The 22,977-nt window shown below is 38.8% G+C and overlaps 1 protein-coding gene across 1 annotated transcript in view; it reads right to left on the reverse strand.

The window, feature by feature from the left end:
• LOC136866853 (dynein axonemal heavy chain 1) overlaps positions 1 to 22,977 on the reverse strand; it is a 1,878,455-nt gene that overhangs the window by 136,941 nt on the left and 1,718,537 nt on the right. Inside the window, exon 28 of the mRNA XM_068226864.1 lies at positions 21,220 to 21,413. Within this exon, the coding sequence (XP_068082965.1) occupies positions 21,220 to 21,413 (194 nt within the window). The remainder of the gene's footprint in view (positions 1 to 21,219; positions 21,414 to 22,977) is intronic.

The following is a 22,977-nucleotide window of genomic DNA, read 5'->3' on the forward strand; positions in this document are numbered from 1 at the left end:
CTTCTCAACCACCGCAGCACAGCACGACAATCCCCGAGTCCAGTTAGTGGGGGTCGTGGATATTATGGTCATGACATTCCTTTGAAGAATTTCTTGCACTTTGTCAGAGGCAAACCTTAATATGCCTTGATGAAGAACAATGCAATTTGGCAGAAAGCTGGGCTTTGCTAAATAAATATATACTGGTACAAGTGGCTTTAATCCAGCTTGCATATTTATTTCTTCCTTCTAAAAGATATTATTTCCCATTATTTTAAACATAAATTGCTTTTAGACATGATATGGGCTTTTGCCATGTCAAGGAAACAAGGTGGAACTCTTTACGTTCTGTGGAGAATTTTGCTCCATGTCTTCAGAAGAAAATATCAGCTGTTCATGAGGAAGACTTCTACAATATTTTTACAATTGTCCCTTTGTAAGTTCCTTGCTATGCCCCTCTTATATCTTCCATCACAATTATAAACAACAAGGTTGACCATACATTTAATTGTTTCAAAACAAATCTGTAGACCATAGCTTTCAGAAATCTTTAAGAAGTTTTCCTCATGAATAGTCATAGTTTTTCTTCTGAAGACGCGGAGCAAAGTTCTTTGTGAAACGTAAAGAGTTTCACCTTGTTTTCTTAACACGTCATAAGTCCAAAAGCCCAGATCATATCTACACGTATGGGCCGTTCTTTGCGAAACGTAAAGAGTTTCACCTTGTTTTCTTAACACGTCATAAGTCCAAAAGCCCAGATCATATCTACACGTATGGGCCGTGAGAGCATCAGTGTTAACATAAATTGCTTTGTTGTGTGCCAGTTTGCATGCAATACATTTATATTTTGATTTGCACATGACAGTTGTGTAAATAAATACAAAGTCAGCTGATTCATTATTCCGATAATTTGTAGTCTTAGTTCCCTGCATACTTTGTACTTTCCACCTTCGTTTATTCATCGAGTAAACACGACAGACTATACCACAAAAATTGCAAAGTCTGAATTCTGATTGCAAATCCCACATTCGTGGAAAAAGGCACTGGAAAACAGTGGAAAGAAGAAGGGAAAAACGATTTTGGAATAATAATAATAATAATAATAATAATAATAATAATAATAATAATAATAATTAATAATAATAATAATAATAATAAATAATAATAATAATCGAGTGCCTTAAATACAGTTTGCTGACATCTAGGCTGCTGACTCGTTCTAAGAGGAGGAACAATTCAGGTCTGACTGGATCAATAGTAGGGTTTCGAAGCACGATCACTTTGGAGAGAAGCTACAGAGGAAAGACTCGCTCTGATATCACGCCCAGTATAAGAAGAAAAAACAAGCGTTAATAAGGAGCTGAGGACGATAGGTTCACACTTCCTAATTATCCCGCCTATATCCCAATAATATTGCACTTCAAGCCCCCGGCATGGTTTTGACAGAAATTATAGTAGACAACCTCTTATTCTCAGCATTTAAGGACACTTTTATTCTCCGTCCTGCGTAGTAGGGAAAATAATACTAATCCACCAGCGGTAAAAGTTCATATAACCACACTTCAGCTGAAAATTGTAGTGTAGATACATTATAGTGTAGTTACAGTATATTTAGATAGTGCCGTATCTTGTCTGCTATATTTGTGTGTTATTTTTCGTGGGTGTCCATTAGAGCGTAGTACTAATAATAATTTGTCTAAGCATTTAGCTTTGTTGGTAATCTTTGAGTACAAGTAGTTCTTGCAAATTTCATTTCTGTTTGTGCTTAGTAGTGACATACGGTACTGGTATTATAATTAGGATACGTCTGAAATTAGTTTAAAAATTACTGTAGTGTACTGTACAGTGGTATACGAGTAATATCCTATCAGAATTTAGTGTGCTTATTTTATTATTGTAAAATATTTGTGTAGTACTGGTGTAGTAGAGGTATCCGTATAAACTCTTACTAAAATTCTGTTGTAATTAGGATAGGCTTAATTGCAATTTGGAATTGTGTAGTTCTTGTGTATTCCTTTCGATATTCCATAATTAACAGCAGTTTTTATCCTGTTAGGGGTTGTAGGATAAAAAATAGAGTACTACTAAGTAGTATTGTAGTGTAGTCGTATATTAATTACCTTATTGTTGTGTGATCTTTGGGTACTATCCCAGACAATATATCCCTCCGTTCATTTATTTTTTGCAAATAAGTTTTTTTACTTTTATTTTTTCTGTAAAGAATGGCTAAGGAGTGCGAGTGTACGAACTGTGGGTGTGGCAAGGCATTGAGGGGTATGAGGGAGGAGTTGGAGAGTTTGAGGGAGATAATTAGGATTCTCACAGAAGACAGGAAGGAAGATAGGACTCCCTGTAACAATGTACAGGTTACAGTAGGTGTATAAGAGGGAGGGGAAGGAAAGGGGGGAGTTGTAGAAGACAGGTGGTCTAATGTTCTAAGCGGAAGGAGATTGCAGGCTAAAGGCCCTATTCAGAATCAGAATTCAGGACAGGTGTCTGTGCGAAATTGGTACGAGTCACTCCAGGTAGAACAACAGAGGGAAGATGAGGGGCAGGGAACTGTTGCTGAGATGTGTGAAAGTAGGAGGAAGGGAAAAGGTAGGAAAGGGAAATGTAGAGTAGAGGATAGGAAAAGACAGGTGGGATAGGGTCATGGGAAGGAGAAAAGGGAGGAGGAAGTAGCTTCTGCAGCTATCAGGAAAGATAGGGCTGACCAGGAGGGGAGGGGATCAAATGAGGTGGGTAGGGTTGAGGCTCTGGTCATGGTGGATTCCATCGTTAGACACGTGAAGAAAGTGTGTGGAGGAAAGGGAACCAGGGTAGAATGTTATCCAGGAATTAGGTTGAGGCAGATGTTGAGGAAAGTAGAAGAGAGGGAGGAGGGAAAGGAGAAGGTGGTAGTGTTTCACGTTGGTACCAACAACGTAAGGCAAGCTGATATAAGTACCAACATAGTTGGAGATGTGTGGGATCTGGTAAATGCAGCACGGGTGAAGTTTAATAAAGCGGAGATTGTTATTAGTGGAATACTGTGTAGGAGGGATATTGACTGGAGGGCGATTTGGGATTTAAATGAGACTATGGAGTGGGTATGTGGGAAACTGGGAGTGAAATTTCTAGATCCTAATGGGTGGGTAGGAGATAGGGATCTGCACTCAGATGGCCTTCACTTAAACCGCAGTGGTACGTATAAGTTAGGAAATTGGTTTGGAAGGGTAATAGGGAGGTACATTCAGGGAAACGGGGAACAGGGAACTGAAAATCAAGTAGGGATGACATAAAATTGTTAGTGTTGAACTGTAGAAGTATTGTAAAGAAAGAAATAGAATTGAATAATTGTGGGTGGGGTTAACTTCCAATAAGTAACCAGGGGAACCTGACCCCTACAGAGCGCGTCCCCAGGTGGCGGATAGGGGGCCCCTACAGTATGTAGGGCTGGTTGAAATAACCAATACAACCTGCGGACCAACAGGTAGCCCAATTCCTGGGGGTTTTAAAATACTGGGACACCCTCTCTCCAGGGGTCATAAATATGGAGGGCCCTTGCCCTGGGTTAAGGGTGAAGACCTCAACGGCATCTACGGCGGAGAAGATGGACTTTGGTACGGCGGAGATGGCGGAAGAGGCAACCCATCCTTCTGGGGTGTACAGATGGAACCTACTGCCTTGTAGGACGAGGAAGGCATCCTCAAAGGCTAAGGGAGTAAACCCTGAAAGAAAATCCTCTTATGCATTAGGCCTAGCAAGTCAGCAGGAGAGTATTGAGTATAGTTGCTTTCAATAAGAAAAAGAGCCTCGGAAAGAATATTATAGTTACAAGTAACAACTCTCATTATTGTTCCGTATTGAAGATGCCTAAGAATATTATAGACCGGACTGACACGTCCTCTCAGACAATTGTAAAGTATGATGACCGTAAGGCTGATGATATACAATGTTCTGAAAGGAAACCCCAAATAAAAAAGAGACCCAAATACCGAATTGGAACTATGAACATTCTATCATTAACTGGAAAGTTAGAAGAACTCCTAGACATGATGGATAGAAGAAAAATATCAATATTGGGATTAAGTGAGACCAAATGGAAAGGGTTTGGAAGTAAGACACTTCGTGGAGGTTATAAATTATACTGGAGTAGACAGGAGAAGGTAGCGAAAAATGGTGTTGGATTCTTAATTAACGAAAGGACTGATGCTACAGCTGAAGTTATCTGCAAAAGTGATAGAATCATTAAAATGTCCATGAAACTGGAGAACACTAAGTACACAATCATACAAGTGTATGCCCCACAGACAGGCTGCAGTGAGGAAGACAAAGAGAAATTTCGGCAAGACCTGGAAGATACAGTTAATGAGGAAAATGTTATTATTATTGGAGATCTAAATGCGCAAGTTGGGGTAGACAGACTTGGGTACGAGAACATCATTGGTCCACATGGATTTGGACAAAGGAACCCAGAAGGAGAACAACTATTAGATCTGTGCAGAAGAAATGATCTTTTAATCAAAAATACATTCTTCAAAAAAAGAGACAGTCACAGAATAACAAGGTACAGTTGGGATGGCCAGTATAGAACATTGATTGACAACGTAATCACAAATAAACATGGTGGCAGGTACATCACAGATGTAAAGGTCATCCCTAGTGAAAGCATGGATAGTGACCACAGATTGTTGGTAGTAGACTTCAAACATAAGACAAATGAAACGCAGAAACTTATTACGAAAAAACCAAGGATTAAAACTTGGAAGTTGCAATAAGTCCAAATAAAGGAAGAATACAAACTAAGGATTCAACAGAGTTTGCCGAAGTGTGAAGTAACCAGCGTTAATGAAGAATGGAAGGCCTTCAAAGACACCTTTGTGGGAGAAGCCAAAAACCTATGTGGAGTTACAAGTTCTATCAAAAGAAAAAAGGAGGCACCATGGTGGAATGATAGAGTGAAAACAGTGGTGAAAGAAAGAAACCAAATAAAGAAGGCACTGGACAAGGAGAGACAAAAACAGGGACAAGAACGAAATGAACAAGAAATACAAAGACTTCAAGGAGTATACAGGAACAAGAAACTTGCTGTAAAGAACATTGTAAGGGAAGAAAAAGAGAAGAAATGGAATGAGTTTGCAGACAAACTGGAAGAGGACAGTAGAGGAAATATGAAATTGCTATACAGAGTAGTGAAAAACAAGCGAAGGGATCAAGAGACCATAAAAGCAATAGAACGTGATGATGGAACTCTGGCACAAGAAGAGGGAGAAATTGAACAAGAACTCAAGATCTATTTCGAAAAGCTGCTGAATGGAGATACAGAAAACATAACAACGGATAGAGGAGAGCCAAGTTGAGGAACCACAACTGAACCACCAATTACATGGCTTGAGGTTGAAAATGCGTTCAAGAGCATGAAGAAAGGAAAGGCAGTGGGTGTAGATGAACTAAGTGCAGATATGCTGAAAGCAGCGGGAGTTCCAGGAATCCAATGGCTCTATAGACTGCTGAACAAGATATGGGAGGAAAATACTATTCCTGAGGACTGGAAGATGGGCATCATTGTACCTCTGTTCAAGAAAGGAAGCCGACAAAAATGTACTAATTACCGTGGTATCACACTACTGTCTCATGTCCTGAAAATACTGGAAAAAATAATAGAGACCAGAATCAGAGATATTGTTGAACCAATTTTGGAAGAAGAGCAGTATGGTTTCAGACCAGGAAGGTCAACTACAGACCTTATATTTGCAATTAGGATGCTAATGGAAAAATACTGGGAGAAGAACAAGCCTTTATTCCTAATATTTTTGGACACTGAGAAAGCATACGATAGTGTACCAAGGGAAAGAATTTGGCAATGCATGAAAGAACTTCAAGTGCGAGATAGCCTCATAGACAAAGTGAAAATGTTGTATAGTGGGAACAGAAGCTGTATTCAAGTAGGATGTGGTTTGTCGGACTGGTTTGAAACAAAGAGAGGAGTGCAGCAGGGCAGCTCATTGTCACCACTTCTATTTATTATTGTAATGGATGTAGTAATGAAATCTATTAAAAGGAAAGAACATGGAAATATCAAAGCCTTCACATTTGCAGATGATGTTGCGATCTGGAGTGACTCAGAAGAGGAATTGGGAGAGAGAATACAAAGCTGGAATGAGGAGTTTAAGAAATATGGTTTAAACATCAGCAAGACCAAGACGGTAGTGATGAAAGTGTATGGGGAAGGAGCAGAACCAATAGTCATGTTAAATGAAGCTCAACTGGACAGCGTTCCAGTTTTCAAATACTTGGGTAGCGTTATATCAAATGACAACCTAGCAAAACATGAGGTGAACAATCGAATCAATAAGGCAACACAATTCTACCACCAGATAAGACACCTGCTGTGGGATGAGCAAATACCCATGAAAACAAAAATGACATTGTACAAGTCCTATTATACACCAATTCTTACATACAGTCTCGAAACCACAACACTGACCAATAGAGATAATTCCAAACTTCAGGCAGCTGAAATGAAATTCCTATGCACTATGATCCAGAAAACCAGGAAAGACAAGATTAGGAACGAGAAAATTAGAGAAGAAGTAGGAATAGACAATTCTCTCCTAAATAAGATTCAGATATCAAGACTGAAGTGGTTTGGTCACATGAAGAGGATGCCAGTAAACAGAACTGCAAGGAAGGAATTTGACAGAAAGGTAAAAGGAAGACGACCCATGGGAAGGCCACGAAGGAAATGGATAGATTTAGTTAAGAGCGATGTAATGCTGAGAGGTCATGATTGGGACAAGTTGGTGGAGGAAGAATGGTACAAGGACAGGATGAGATGGAGGAGGCTCATATACCACACCCGGGAAACTGGAGATGGTTTAGGATGATGATGATGATGATATTTACCAAATATTGTAATAGGAGTTGAATCATGGCTGAGAAATGATATAATGGATGCACAAATTTTCTGACGGAACTGGAGTGTGTATCGTAGAGATAGGATAGGAATGGTGGGAGGGGGAGTATTCATTCTGGTGAAAGAAGAATTTGTAAGCTACAAAAAAGGTAAAGATGAGACACATGAAATTCTAGGTGTAAGGCTCATTTTTTTTTTTTTTTTTTTTTTTTGCTAGTTGCTTTACGTCGCACCGACACAGATAGGTCTTATGGCGATGATGGGACAGGGAAGGGCTAGGAGTGGGAAGGTACAGCCCCAGCATTTGCCTGGTGTGAAAATGGGAAACCACGGAAAAGCATCTTCAGGGCTGCCGACAGTGGGGTTCGAACCTACTATCTCCCGAATACTGGATACTGGCCGCACTTAAGCAACTGCAGCTATCGAGCTCGGTGAGGCTCATTTCTAAAGATAATAGGATACTTGATATATTTGGAGTGTACAGACCGGGAAAGGGCAGCAATGACATGGATTCAGAATTATTTGATAAGATAATCAGCTATGTAGGAAACGACATGGAAAGAAATGTGATTGTAGCGGGAGATCTGAATTTACCAGATGTCAATTGGGAAGGAAATGCGAATGACAGGAAGCATGACCAACAAATGGCAAAGAAGTTAATATGGGAAGTACAGCTTTCAGAAAGTGAAGGAACCAACCAGAGGGAAAAATATCCTGGATGTGGTGCTGATAAAACCAGATGAGCTCTGTAGGGAAATTGAAGTAATAGATGGTATTAGTGATCATCAAGCTGTTTTTGTCATAGTTAAAAATAAATGTGATATAAAGGAAGGTCTTAAAAGTAGGATTATTAGGCAGTACCATATAGCTGATAAAGCAGGCATGAGGCAGTTTCTAAAAAGTAACTATGATGGGTGGAAAACGGTAAATAAAAATGTAAACAGACTCTGGGATGGGTTTAAAGAAATTGTTGAGGAATGCGAAAACAGGTTTGTACCTTTAAGGGCGGTAAGGAATGGTAAAGACCCACCTTATTATAATAGAGAAATAAAGAGACTAAGAAGGAGGTACAGAATGGAAAGAAATAGAGTTAGAAATGGCTGTGGAAGTAAGGAGAAATTGAAGGAACTTACTAGAAAATTGAATCTAGCAAAGAAGGCAGCTAAGGATAACATGATGGCAAGCATAATTGGCAGTCATACAAATTTTAATGAAAAATGGAAGGGTATGTATAGGTATTTTAAGGCAGAAACAGGTTCCAAGAAGGACATTCCAGGAATAATTAATGAACAAAGGGAGTGTGTATGTGAGGATCTTCAAAAGGCAGAAGTATTCAGTCAGCAGTATGTAAAGATTGTTGGTTACAAGGATAATGTCCAGATAGAGGAGGAGACTAAGGCTAAAGAAGTATTAAAATTTACATATGACAACAATGACATTTACAATAAGATACAAAAGTTGAAAACTAGAAAAGCGGCTTGAATTGATAAGATTTCTGGGGATATACTAAAGACAATGGGTTGGGATATAGTACCATATCTGAAGTACTTATTTGATTATTGTTTGGTCGGAGGAGCTATACCAGATGAATGGAGAGTTGCTATAGTAGCCCCTGTGTATAAAGGAAAGGGTGATAGACATAAAGCTGAAAATTACAAGCCAGTAAGTTTGACATGCATTGTATGTAAGCTTTGGGAAGGCATCTTTCTGATTATATTGGACATGTTTGTGAAATTAATAACTGGTTCGATAGAAGGCAGTTCGGTTTTAGGAAAGGTTATTTCACTGAAGCTCAACTTGTAGGATTCCAGCAAGATATTGCAGATATCTTGGATTCAGGAGGTCAAATGGACTGTATCGCGATTGACCTGTCTAAAGCATTTGATAAGGTGGATCGTGAGAGACTACTGGCAAAAATGAGTGCAATTGGACTAGACAAAAGAGTGACTGAATGGGTTGCTATATTTCTAGAAAATAGATCTCAGAGAATTAGAATAGGTGAAGCTTTATCTGATCCTGTAATAATTAAGAGGGGAATTCCTCAAGGCAGTATTATCGGACCTTTATGTTTGTTTATATATATAAATGATATGAGTAAAGGAGTAGAATCAGAGGTAAGGCTTTTTGCAGATGATGTTAATTTCTATAGAGTGATAAATAAGTTACAAGATTGTGAGCAACTGCAACGTGACCTCAAAAATGTTGTGAGATGGAGAGCAGGCAATGGTATGTTGATAAACGGGGTTAAAAGTCAGGTTGTGAGTTTCACTAATAGGAAAAATCCTCTCAGTTTTAATTACTGCGTTGATGGGGTGAAAGTTCCTTTTGGGGATCATTGTAAGTATATAGGTGTTAATATAAGGAAAGATCTTCATAGGGGTAATCACATAAATGGGATTGTAAATAAAGGGTACAGATCTCTGCACATGGTTATGAGGGTGTTTAGGGGTTGTAGTAAGGATGTAAAGGAGAGGGCATAGAAGTCTCTGGTAAGACCCCAACTAGAGTATGGTTCCAGTGTATGGGACCCTTACCAGGATTACATGATTCAAGAACTGGAAAAAATCCAAAGAAAAGCAGCTCGATTTGTTCTGGGTGATTTCCGACAAAAGAGTAGCGTTACAAAAATGTTGAAAAGTTTGGGCTGGGAAGAACTGAGAGAAAGAAGAAGAGCTGCTCGACTAAGTGGTATGTAATAAATTATTATATTTATAATATATTTGAAGAACCACCTTTTCAATACACAAAATCCTTATGTTTAGGATGAAACCATTAAATCACAAATTGGATATGTTTCGCTCAATCTTAGTGAGCATCATCAGCAATAGAAAACCTAAAACATTGGTAGGTCAGGGCCCTGATCCTGGTGTATATCACAAAAGAATGTTTAAAATACATTGGTAAAATGTATGAATATTGCCGAGGCTGAGTCTAGTATTTTAAAACTCCCAATTGAACATCGAAATGACGTGAAATACGAAGTAAAGAAGAATCTCCCCTCTTTAGTTAAAGAATTGAATTCCAAATCAATATCAAACTTTAACAAACAGATAACCGAACTTAAATGTAAAATCAATAGCAACAATATCATAGTCACAAAAGCAGACAAAGGTCCCACAACAGTACTAATGAATAAAGATGAATACATTAGCAAAACCGAAAACTTCTTTTCCGCTGAAACCTATAATATAGTGGAAAAATACCCCACGTTAAAAATCCAAAGAGACCTTAAGAATCTGTTAAAAAATCTTCTTTTCTTTTACAAGAGTACGAACAACAAAAACTTACCATAATGAATCCTAAATTACCCACAGCCAGAGCTTTACCAAAAATACATAAACAAGGGTTTTCAATGTGCCCCATTATAAATTGTAGAAATAGTCCCACATATAACGTTTCAAAATTTTTGCATCGTTTCCTGTACAAGCATTATAAATTCAAAAATAAAGCCTACATAAAGAATTCCCTCGATTTCTGCAACAAATTGTCCACATTCATACTAACAGATAATTACGTTATGGTATCTTATGATATCACTAACATGTATTCGAACATACCCGTATATGATACAATTAATATCGTAAAATCTAACCTTATGAAACAAAACAATCTAAGCAGATACGAAATAGACGATTTTATTAATTTATTGAAATTTGCACTTAACAATAACTATTTCACATTTAATAATAAAATATATCATCAAAAAGGATTAGCAATGGGCGACCCAATTTCCGGCATTCTTGCCAACATCTTTATGGACGATATGGAAACCAAATTCATAATTGATAAAATTAACGGCATAAATCTCTGGCTGAGATTTGTGGATGATACATTTGTAATCATAGATAAACAATTGAATAATAGTGACAACGTACTCAGGCTTCTTAACAACCTTAACCCTAGTATTCAGTTTACTAAAGAGGACGAGATCAACAACTCCTTAAACTTTTTAGACTTAACTTTGACTAGAGATAAAGATAAGTTCATTTACCAAATTTACAGGAAATCATCTGCCGCCCTTATAACAATAAAAAACGAATCTTTGCACCCTCACTCCCATAAGCAAGCAACATTTTACAGCTTGATTCACAGGGCCTTTCTAAAGCTAATCGAGAAAAAGAAATACGTTTCATCAAAAAACTAGCCATGACAAATGGTTTTAAACCTGATATGATCACCAGAATCATAGGTAAAATTAGATTAAAGAGTTCAACTACACTAGTTCCCGAAAAAACAAAAAAAAACAAATTTCGCTATTTTTACTTTCACCAACCCAGCTATTCACAATGTCACTAAACCATTAAATAAGCATAATATTAACATTGCATACCGAACCTGTAACACCAACCGTAATATCTTTTTCAATTCCAATTCCGTCAATACAATTTACGACAAATTCTCAAACTCGGGAATATATAGACTTAAATGCACACAGTGCAATTTTTCTTATATAGGGCAAACTGGCCGCAGTTTTAGAATAAGGTATTTAGAACATTATAATGCCCTGAAACACAGAAAGCATTCCGCTATGAGTATTCATATGAGGGACACAGGGCATAATTTCAGTACTATCGATCAAGATATGCAAATACTCAAATACGTAAATAAAAGCAGTTTAATGACCGGTTATGAAAATGTTTACATTTCTTTGGACCAATACTTTAATAAAAATAGTAATTTAAATGAAGTCTCGGACATTAACAGCCCCAAAATTGAGCAAATCCCCAAATTAATTGCTAAATTCGGAATTAATGCCAATAATTTCATGAAGATTTTCCATTATAAACATGCTTTCAATCCTCCCGTAGCAACAGCAGCAACAGTAGCCACACCCACAACGCTTCCTACCTCTGCATCCTCCCTATTGGCCGACAACTCGCGTAATGCCCCGCCTCCCTTCCCCTTACCGCTACCTTCCCCGTCTGCATTCGTACAACACACGCAGCAGTAAGCCAGTTACCATCAAACCTCAATAAACAACCAAGGGACCAGTTCACACACGGGTAAGCGCTTTCCGTTATTATCTCCTTATAGTGCTACATTCCTTAAATTTCCAATAGATGACACTCATATCCCCCCCTCTTTTTTTCTTCTTTTACAGGATACATCCAATTTAATTTTACATACTAGATCAGTAATTCTCCGTTAGGAGAACAATCAACACATTACTGCACAAAATAATGGCTGAAATTACAGCGCAAGGAATCCCATAAGGGCTAATTTACGCTGATCTACACGACGATTTGTTACCAGTGGACTTCGTTTTTCAACCATTATGTGTGATTTTTGGCGTTTCTCATCATGTTTTTTTAAAAAAAACAGCATCATAGTTCATAATAAGAGCTCACCCAGATATAAAAAACTGGTTTTATCATAAACAGTTTAGTGCAATCGAACGTAGATATATTGGACAACGATTTTTAAGAACATCTAATTACCATAAACTATTTTAAACATTTAAGCCATCCATTCCGTTTTACATTTTAAACAATTTGAATGATTAATTTTTGTTTTAATAGACATAAATAATCTTATTCATTACATCTCAGCCATAGACGCCCAAGAGAGTTTCGGTTTACTCGGTCTGCCACCTAGTGGAGGCCTAGAGTAAAACGGAACGTCGAAATTGACGAGCAGACAGCCAGATGGCGTCAAATTGAAATGTCTGCACACGGTAGCTGAGGCCATACGATTATTATTATTATTATTATTATTATTATTATTATTATTATTATTGATTATTTTTAAAGTGTTAAATTCATACATTTTACCAATATATTTTAGACATTCTTTTGTGATATACACCAGGCTCAGGGCCCTGACCTACCAATGTTTTAGGTTTTCTATTGCTGATGATGCTCACTAAGATTGAGCGAAACATGTCCAATTTGTGATTTAATGGTTTCATCCTAAACATAAGGATTTTGTGTATTGGAAAGGTGGTTCTTCAAATATATTATAAATATAATAATTTATTACTCTGAACTCCAATACAGTTGAAAAATGAGATTTATAACTTGTAAGTGGTATGTTCCGAGCTGTCAGCGGAGAGATGGCGTGGAATGACATTAGTAGACGAATAAGTTTGAGTGGTGTTTATAAAAGTAGGAAAGATCACAATATGAAGATAAAGTTGGAATTCAAGAGGACAAACTGGGGCAAATATTCATTTATAGGAAGGGGAGTTAGGGATTGGAATAACTTACCAAGGGAGATTTTCAATAAAATTCCAATTTCTTTGAAATCATTTAGGAAAAGGCTAGGAAAATGCCCTAAATGCAGATCAGTATTGATTGATTGATTGATTGATTGATTGATTGATTGATTAAAAATTTGTCATTTGAAATATCACTAACCTGCTGCCTGATAATTAACAAAAAGTGGAGTTTTCCTAATGGGAGTTTAAACTTTTTGGGGCTAGTGTATAATGGATCTATTTGTATTAAGGAAAGTGATGAAATGGAATAAATGGAATTTTTTCTATTTGTTTAACGTTGCACTAATACATAAAAGGTTTTTGGTGATGAAAGGATGGGAAAGAGCTAGGATTGGGAAGGTAGCGGCCATGGCTGGTGTGCCTGGTGTGAAAATGAGAAACCGCGGAAAACCACATTCAGGGCTGCCTACGACTGGATTTGAACACACTATCTCTCGAATGCAAGCTCACAGCTGCATGACCCTATGAATGGAATTTGAAATATTTTTTTTTTGCTAGTGGCTTTATGTCGCACCGACACAGACAGGTCTTATGGTGATGATGGGATAGGAAAGGCCTAGGAGTTGGAAGGAAGTGGCCATGGTCTTAATTAAGGTACAGCCCCAGCATTTGCCTTGTGTGAAAATGGGAAACCACGGAAAACTATCTTCAGGGCTGCCGACAGTGGGATTCAAACCCACTATCTCCCGGATGCAAGCTCACAGCCGCGTGCGAATTTGAAAATGGTTAAATAATAATCATCTTTTACATGATCTACTTGCCAGCTCATACTCATGAGGGAGTGTAGTATCAGTATACTAACTTTCAGTGGAGAGGGAGTCCGACTCGTTGGCTGAGGGTCCCGGGTTCGATTCCCAGCCGGGTCGGGGATTTTAACCTTCATTGGTTAATTCCAGTGGCCCGGGGACTGGGTGTTTGTGCTGTCCCCAACATTCCTGCAATTCACACACCACACATAACACTATCCTCCACCACAATAACACACAGTTTCCTACACATGGCAGATGCTGCCCACCCTCATCGGAGGGTCTGCCTTACAAGGGCTGCACTCGGCTAGAAATAGCCACATGAAATAAAAATTTAAAAATGTGGAGAGGGAATAAGCTGATCTAGACAAAATACTTGTGCTCTGTTAATATTTTTGTGATTGATCATTAGATGAATAAAAGGGAAAATAGAACCAACAGTATGGTTCACACATGTATAGAATGGTCTGATGCAGTTCTCCACTTCATCCTAATCTTTGCTAACCCTTCCAATTCTATTTCTTAACTCTGACAACATTGGCCCGCTGTATGACAGGCCAGGATCTGCCTCTCACAAGCCAGGTAAAAGGGCAAGTGATAGAGGAGAAACATCTCTTTAAGAAAACCTTGATCCAGCTGGCCCAACTAGTAGTACCTTGTGAGGGACCCTGACTAAAGTATGGTGAAGACCTCAACAGCAACAAAGGTGGAGAACGCAGACTTTGGTACAGCGTAGCTCAAAGGAGGCAGCTCAGTACTTGGGATTAATGAAGGATAAATGGTATCTGTTCTAAATTAATGGCAGATATCAGTTTCATGTAGAATCTGACTCAGAATGGACAGCTATGAAAGGAGTCTGTTCTCCATGACAGGAATGGTCTATTCTGAAACAGATGTCAGGCTTGAACGATAGCAACTATATGGATAGATTTGTTTGAAAGTAAGTTGAATGAAAATTATGGGCAAGTGCAACCCATTCAAGGGTGGAATCGGCTAAAGAAGGTAGCCCAAACTGCATTCAGAACCTGCACCTGCACGAGAAGACTAAGGCAAAGAAGAAGAAATGCAGTCTATTTCTTCTCTTATCTGTTAGTTTTTTTCATATTGTTCTGGCTTTGCCTCGTCATTCTTACCCCATACAATTATTTTAAAGTTACATTTCTGTGGCTGGGATTTGATGTAAAAGTGGAGGTCTTGCAGGTAAGATATCAACAAGCATGTAATACTTCAATCTCCTCCATTTACTTCTCTCTAAACACTACAAATGAATTTTAAATGTTTAAATATGAGTCTCATAAACATATCTCTGATTTTTGTAATTTTTCCTTAAATTCATTTTGTACGACTAATTGTATTCAGTATCTCTTTTTTCATCTTATCTATTTAACTCAATATTAGTATTTTTCACTAACACCACATTTCAATGGCTTATATTCCCCTAATTCCTGCCCCAGTTACTGAATATACACAGTTCAAAAAAATAAGGGGACAATGTTTTTGTTTTGAACATATGCCATGCTCCACAAAACAATACATCACATCCAGGTATATTACCAACTAAACCTTTATTCTTTACTGTTGAAGTATACAAAAGAACATCGATGGATTCACATTCATTTTTATAACACAAATGGAAATGTCCAAATAGGGGCAAAAACAAAGTGATAACAGTCCTCCAGGGTGGATTATTATCACAGCTGGAGAGCTTCAGTATGGTGTATGTCCTCCACGAGCATTTATCAGAGCTTGGCACCTATGCGGCATGCTCCATATAAGTCAACGGAGGTCACATTGCGGTATCAGGTCCCATTCTTCAATATGAGCCTGTTTTTGGTCTTGGAAAGTCTGTGGTGGAAGAGGATGCCACAAACACTTCTGTCAACCCTATCCCACACATGCTCAATGGGATTAAGGTTGGGACTCACTGCTGGCCATTCCATCTCTTGAATGTCCAGTTCTTGCAAGACAACTCTGGTGATACACGCTACATTAGCCCTGGCATTGTCATGTATGAGTATGAATTCAGGGCCAACACTGTACGCAGCAACCAACACATGCTGTAGCAGTATCTGCTCAATGTACCCCGCAGCGGTAAGATTATCATGAGCTTGATAGCTGCAGTCGCTTAAGTGTGGCCAGTATCCAGTAATCGGGAGATAGTGGGTTCGAGCCTCACTGTCGGCAGCCCTGAGGATGGTTTTCCGTGGTTTCCTATTTTCACACCAGGCAAATGCCGGGGCTGTACCTTAATTAAGGCAATGGCTGCTTCCTTCCAATTCCTAGGCCTTTCCTATCTCATCGTCGCCATAAGACCTCTCTGTGTCGGTGCAATGTAAAGCAAATAGCAAAGATCCATACAGCCATCAATACTGATGCCACCCCACATATCACAGAACCTTGTTGCCTTCCTGGACAACATGTGGCATGTACTGCTCACTATGGTGTCTCCATCCTCATTGACGTCCATCAGGCTGTGTCAGGGGAAATGTGGACTCGTCTGTGAACAACACAGGACTCCATTGGCGAAGTTGACGTGGGTACGGGAAAACAGAAGGCGAGCTGCACGATGCTGCTGTGTTAAATGGGGGCACTCGAACAGGACGTCTGGATTGTAAGGACACTGCTCTTAACCTGTTCCTTACTGTCTGGTCAGACACCGTGACTCCAGTGACCCTCCTGAGGTCTTGTTGCAGTTCTCTGGCAGTTGCTGAATGACGTCGTAGTGCACAGATGGTCAGATATCAGTCATTCTGTGTGGTTCTCATGTGTCCATGACCTTGTCCCACCCTTCTTGTGAACTGCCCTGTATCACTGTAGCGATTCCACAAGCCTTGAATAACTGATGGAGAGACATTGAGATCCACAGCTACACGACGAAAAGTCCATCCTTCCTGAATCAAAGTGATGGCCCTTGCGACTTGAACCTCGTTAAGATGTCTCATGGGATATGCTGGTTTAGTACAATGTGCTGAAATGAGCGCAGTAGTCTGTGTACCTTACAACAACACACCGCTATTCACTTTGTTTTGAGGGGTCACCTGACAGTTTAATGCATGGCTACACCTACAGACGGAGTATAACTTTGATTTGACATACCTCAAGTAGCTAAGGTCTCAAGGTATGCTGTACGACCATTGGAACCCCGTCTATCAAATTAAATGTTCACATACCAAATGTTACAAAACATGTTCTCTTAATTTTTTTGAACTGTGTATTTCACTTCATATAAAAAGGAGCACAATTTTATCACCAAGTTAGGTCTCTTCTATGGGATAACCAAATACCTTTAAGTACAAAGAGAAACTTTGTACCTTTCCAGACCCATGAAAAAAAGTCAGTAATTTCCTTAAGACTAGAGTTCTGTAAAGAAGAGTAATTGAAATTCTACTGATTACCTGCTAATTTTCATTAACTTTATTTTCATTAATTTTGATTGTTATTTGAATAATGATATGTACATATTGGTATAATTATTATGTTTCATTTATTTTTAATTTATATTACAAATGAGTTTCTTTACATACATACATACATACATACATACATACATACATACATACATACATACATACATACATACATACATACATTATCATTATAGACTGTTAAGCCTTCCAGCGTTCAGTCTGCAAGCCTCTGTGAATTTACTGTATGTTGCCACAATCCTTGATTTGCAAGTAGTGTTGTGGCCTCATTTAGTTCCATACCTCTTATTTTTAAATTGTTAGAAACCGAATCTAACCATTGTCGCCTTGGTCTACCTCTACTTCCCTTACCCTACATAACAGAGTCCATTATTCTCCTAGGTAACCTATCCTCCTCCATTCGCCTCACATGAACCTACCACCGAAGCCGGTTTATGCGTACAGCCTCATCCATCGAGTTCATTCCTAACTTAGCCTTTATCTCCTCATTCTGCCATTGTTCCCACCTGTTTGTACCAGCAATCATTCTCGCTACCTTCATGTCTGTTACTTCTAACTTATTGATAAGATATCCTGAGTCCACCCAGCTTTCGCTCCCATAAAGCAAAGTTGGTCTGAAAACAGACCAATGCAGTTTCGTCTTCTTACAGAATATTGTTGATCGCAACTGCAAGCTCACTGCATTAGCTTTAGGACAACTTGATTCAATCTCGCTTCCTATATTACCATCCTGGGAGAACACACAACCTAAATACTTGAAATTATCAACCTGTTCTAGCTTTGTATCACCAATCTGACATTCAGTTATGTTGAATTTCTTACCTACTGACATCAATTTAGTCTTCAAGAGGCTAATTTTCATACCATGCTCATTACACCTATTTTCAAGTTCCAAGATATTAGACTGCAGGCTTTCAGCACAATCTGCCATTAAGACCAAGTCGTCAGCATAGGCCAGACTGCTTACTACATTTCCACCTAACTGAATCCCTCCCTGCCATTTTATACTTTTCGGCAGATGATCCATGTAAACTATGAACAGCAAAGGTGAAAGATTACAGCCTTGTCTAACCCCTGTAAGTACCCTGAACCAATAACTCATTCTACCATCGATTCTCAATGAAGCCCAATTGTCAACATAAATGCCTTTGATTGATTTTAATAATCTACATTTAATTCCATAGTCCCCCAGTATGGCGAACATCTTTTCCTTCGGTACCCTGTCATATGCTTTCTCTAGATCTACGAAACATAAACACAACTGCCTATTCCTCTCGTAGCATTTTTCAATTACCTGGCGCATACTGAAAATCTCTGTGGTCAGAAACCACACTGGTTTTCATCCAACTTCCTCTCAACGACTGATCGCACCCTACCTTCCAAGATGCCAGTGAATACTTTGCCTGGTATACTAATCAATGAGATACCTTGATAGTTGTTGCAATCCTTCCTGTTCCTTGCTTATAGATAGGTGCAATTACTGCTTTTGTCCAATCTGAAGGTACCTTACCAACACTACTCTTTCATCCCTGCCTTCCCACTATACTTCACCATTTCAGGTCTAATTTCATCTATTCCTGCTGCTTTATGACAATGGAGTTTATTTACCATCCTTTCCACTTCCTCAAGCATAATTTCACCAACATCATTTTCCTCCTCCCCATGAGTTTGGCTGTTTGAAACACCACCGGGATGATTTCCTTTTACATTGAGAAGATGTTCAGAATATTCCCTCCACCTCTCCAGTGATTCCCTGGGATCTATTATGAGTTCAACTGAATTACTCAAAACACTGTTCATTTCCTTTTTCCCTCCCTTCCTAAGATTCTTTATTACAGTTCAGAAAAGTTTCCCTGCTGCCTGACCTAGCCTTTCCAGGTTATTACCAAAATCTTCCCACAACTTCTTTTTGGATTCAACAACTATTTGTTTCGCTCTGTTTCTTTCATCTATGTACAAATCCCTGTCTGCCTCGGCCCTTGTTTAGAGCCATTTCTGATAAGCCTTCTTTTTACGTTTACGAGCTGCTCTCACTTCATCATTCCACCATGATGTTTACCTTTTCCCATCTTTACACACAGTTGTTCCTAGACATTCCCTTGATGTTTCTACTACAGCATCCCTGAATGCTACCCATTCACTTTCTATATGCCGAACCTGTTTACTGTCTACTGTTCGAAACTTCTCACTAATCATATCCATGTATTTCTGTCTAATTTCCTCGTCCTGGAGATTTTCTACCCTTATTTGTTTGCGGACAGATTTTACTTTCTCTACCCTAGGCCTAGAGATATTTAGTTCACTACAGATAAGATAGTGGTCTGTATCATCGAAAAATCCCTGGAAAACTCGTACATTCCTAACAGATTTCCTGAATTCGAAGTCGGTTAAGATATAGTCTATTATGTATCTGGTGCCCCTAGCTTCCCATGTGTAGCAGTGAATAGCCTTATGCTTGAAGAATGTATTCGTAACTGCTAAACCTATACTAGCACAGAAGTCCAGCAAACGCTTCCCATTCCCATTAGCTTCCATATCTTCCTCACATTTACCAATCACCTTTTCGTATCCTTCAGTTCTATTCCCAACTCTTGCATTGAAATCGCCCATTAGCACTATTCCATCCTTGCTGTTGACCCTGACCACGATGTCACTCAATCCGTCACAAAACTTGTCAACTTCATCCTCATCTGCTCCCTCACATGGTGAATACACGGAGACAATTCTAGTCCTGATTCCTCCAACTGACAAATCTACCCACATCATTTGCTCATTTACATGCCTAACAGAAACTATGTTGCATGCAATGGTATTCCCGATAAAGAACCCTACCCCAGACTCTGCCCTTCCCTTTACCCATTAAGTGCACTTTATGATCTCTTCCTCGTTATCTCCCCTTACCTGAGTATCATTTACTCTTACCACAACCAGATGCATCTTCTTTGCTGACTCAGCCAGTTCTACGTTCTTTCTTCCATAAGCTCCATTAATATTGATAGCTCCCCATTGAATTCCATTTCGTTCGCCAAGATGTTTCCAAGGAGTCCCTCGCCTGTCAAATGGGAGTGGGACTCCATTACTCCCATAGGCCCGAGGCTTGCTTAAAATGTTCTGAGCTCGGTAAATTCATGAAGCAGGATGCTACCCTACTTGCACATAGTCCAAGTGAGGATCTCTCCTCTAACGGGTTATGGACCACCGGTGAATAGTATAGTCCTAGCCGCCTGAGCACAAGGAGGGCCATGACTCAGAATATGTCCGAGATGCCCACTCCCATTCCATAGCAACTGGTATCCCGTCTCTCAGGACCACTTACTAGGCCACTCAGCCGTTGCCCATGGTTCACGAACTAGGACATGACAACAGTTACCCACACCATGAACCATTGATTTTCTTTTTAAATATTTTATATTCTCCATAATTTTTTCTGTACAATGATGTGGTTAAGTGTAAGAGAGGACTATGAGTCCTAACTTCACCAACTTCTAAAGGCAAGTAAAAATTAAAAAATGAAAAGTAATTTATAATTGTAATTGAGTAAAATATTTCTAAAGTAACTGTAATTCATCACAATTACTTTTTCCTTGTGCTCTTCTGATCACTGAATGTTACCATATGATGTCAGAAAATAGTATGGATGGCCTGCATCACATTTTAATCGAAACAGCAGACCATATGTTAAAAGTTACTAAAAGTAAAATAAAACATCAAGAAGATCACTTCATCCAGGTAGATTCAGTAGATGGAATCATGTCCTCTGTCATATCATTGCCAAACTGCTCCACTCTATGTGATATTATTCCTATTTATCAAACTACTTTAGGTCCATAACTCCAGGAAGGAATTTTGCTTTAAATTGTACAAGTTTAATTGTTTTTACAGATCTGACAGTTGGGTTGATAGATACCTAAGCAATCTCCACTTTAGAATAAAATGAATTGAGTTTCCACTTACTTTAGGTGGAGATCCACCTGCCAGGAGATGATGCCATTCATGGAAATCAATTTTGCCTTCATCCATCTGAATTCTCGCACACAAGAGAAAAGCAAAATGTAACTTATGCTTCTCAAATAGACTGCGGCATACATTGGAGTACAGATTAAATGTGAAAGCGTCATTGATGTTTGCCACTCGGACATCAATAAGATCTGTAAAAGAAATTATTCTGATAAATATGGATTTGTTAGTAGTTGCGGAAAAAGAGATACAGTCAAGAAGAAGAAGAAGAAGAAGAAGAAGAAGAAGAAGAAGAAGAAGAAGAAGAAGAAGAAGAAGAAGAAGAAGAAGAATAAGAAGAAGAAGAAGAAGAAGAAGAAGAAGAAGAAGAAGAAGAAGAAGAAGAATGCTATTCAATCAATGTGTTGATTTTTTGAGAAGGTATCTGAAGGTTATAAAATGTGCAAGGTACTATATAACAAAAGTTTAGACTTGAAAGTCATAGAAAATTCTCTAACATGATAAACAATTGTACACATTCCGGATGAATAATAGGACAACGATACCCTGGGCAGTTTTAGGGACATTGACAAGGTGACATGGCACTCCCTAGATTCATAAAAAGAAAAGAAAATACTCATTTGTAGTTAAAATGTATACAACATTGTTAAACAGCAGAAAAAACTTCAGTAACAACTTTTCTCTGCAACAGTTCACACTCAAATGACTGTCCCGCAGGTCCACTGTCTGGCCACTCTGGTCTGACGAGAAAGTGTTGATGCACATGCACCCTTGTCTGTAGACCCTGGGCCTGGGAAGTCAAGTGTGTGACAGAGCCTTGTTGTCACAGCAGTGTGATTCAAAGGCTTTCTAACGTGTTTTACTTTACGAATTCAGGAGGTGCTCTTCTCAGGTGTCCGTTTTCTACAGTACATTATCATTTGTGACCTATTGTGTGGAAAGGGACCCAATGGGAATTTAAAGCAGAGCTGAAGAAAAGTGTCTGGGGTGTAAAAAGCGCATTTCTGTATGATTCTAATCTGAAAGTGAAGCAGTGAGAGGAGAAAGATTGACAGCTTTATGTATGTTATCTTGTGAAAAGGCCTTTGTTAATTTTAACAAAAAAAAGATAGACATGTTTGCTAGCAAGAATGAGCGGCACATGGATTTTAGTTCTCATACATTTTAATCAGGCCATAATAAATGTTCACCTCCTAGGCTAAATTCATACAATAATTTTAACTTGAAATGGAGGACGCCTATTTTCATTTTAAATTTAGTACAAATTATAGGCCCATGCATGTGTATATCATATGAAAAAGATAATTGGTACCGGTATCTCTCATGATTTACATATCTTACCAAAAGTCTGCTATATCTTGCTGGAATCCTACAAGATGAGACTCAGTGGAATAACTTTTCCTAAACCCGAACTGCCTTCTATCAAAAAACCAGCTAGTAATAATAATAATCGTATGGCCTCAGCTACCGTGTGCAGTAATTTCAATTTGACGCCATCTGGCTGCCTGCTCGTCAATTTCCATGTTCCGTTTTACTCTAGGCCCCCACTAGGTGGCAGACCGAGTAAACCGAAACTCTCTTGGGCGTCTATGGCTGAGATTTAATGAATTTTGTCGGGTAAACACCAAATGTGTCACCAGTGATCTTTTACATGCCAACATCGTACGACATGGAGTGTCGAATGGACTTTTTTCCGCCCTTCAAAAATCCGACTACCTCTGCCGGGTTTGAACCCGCTATCTTGGGATCCGGAGG

This window comes from Anabrus simplex, chromosome 3, assembly GCF_040414725.1.
Source record: "Anabrus simplex isolate iqAnaSimp1 chromosome 3, ASM4041472v1, whole genome shotgun sequence".
Lineage (NCBI taxonomy): Eukaryota > Metazoa > Arthropoda > Insecta > Orthoptera > Tettigoniidae > Anabrus > Anabrus simplex.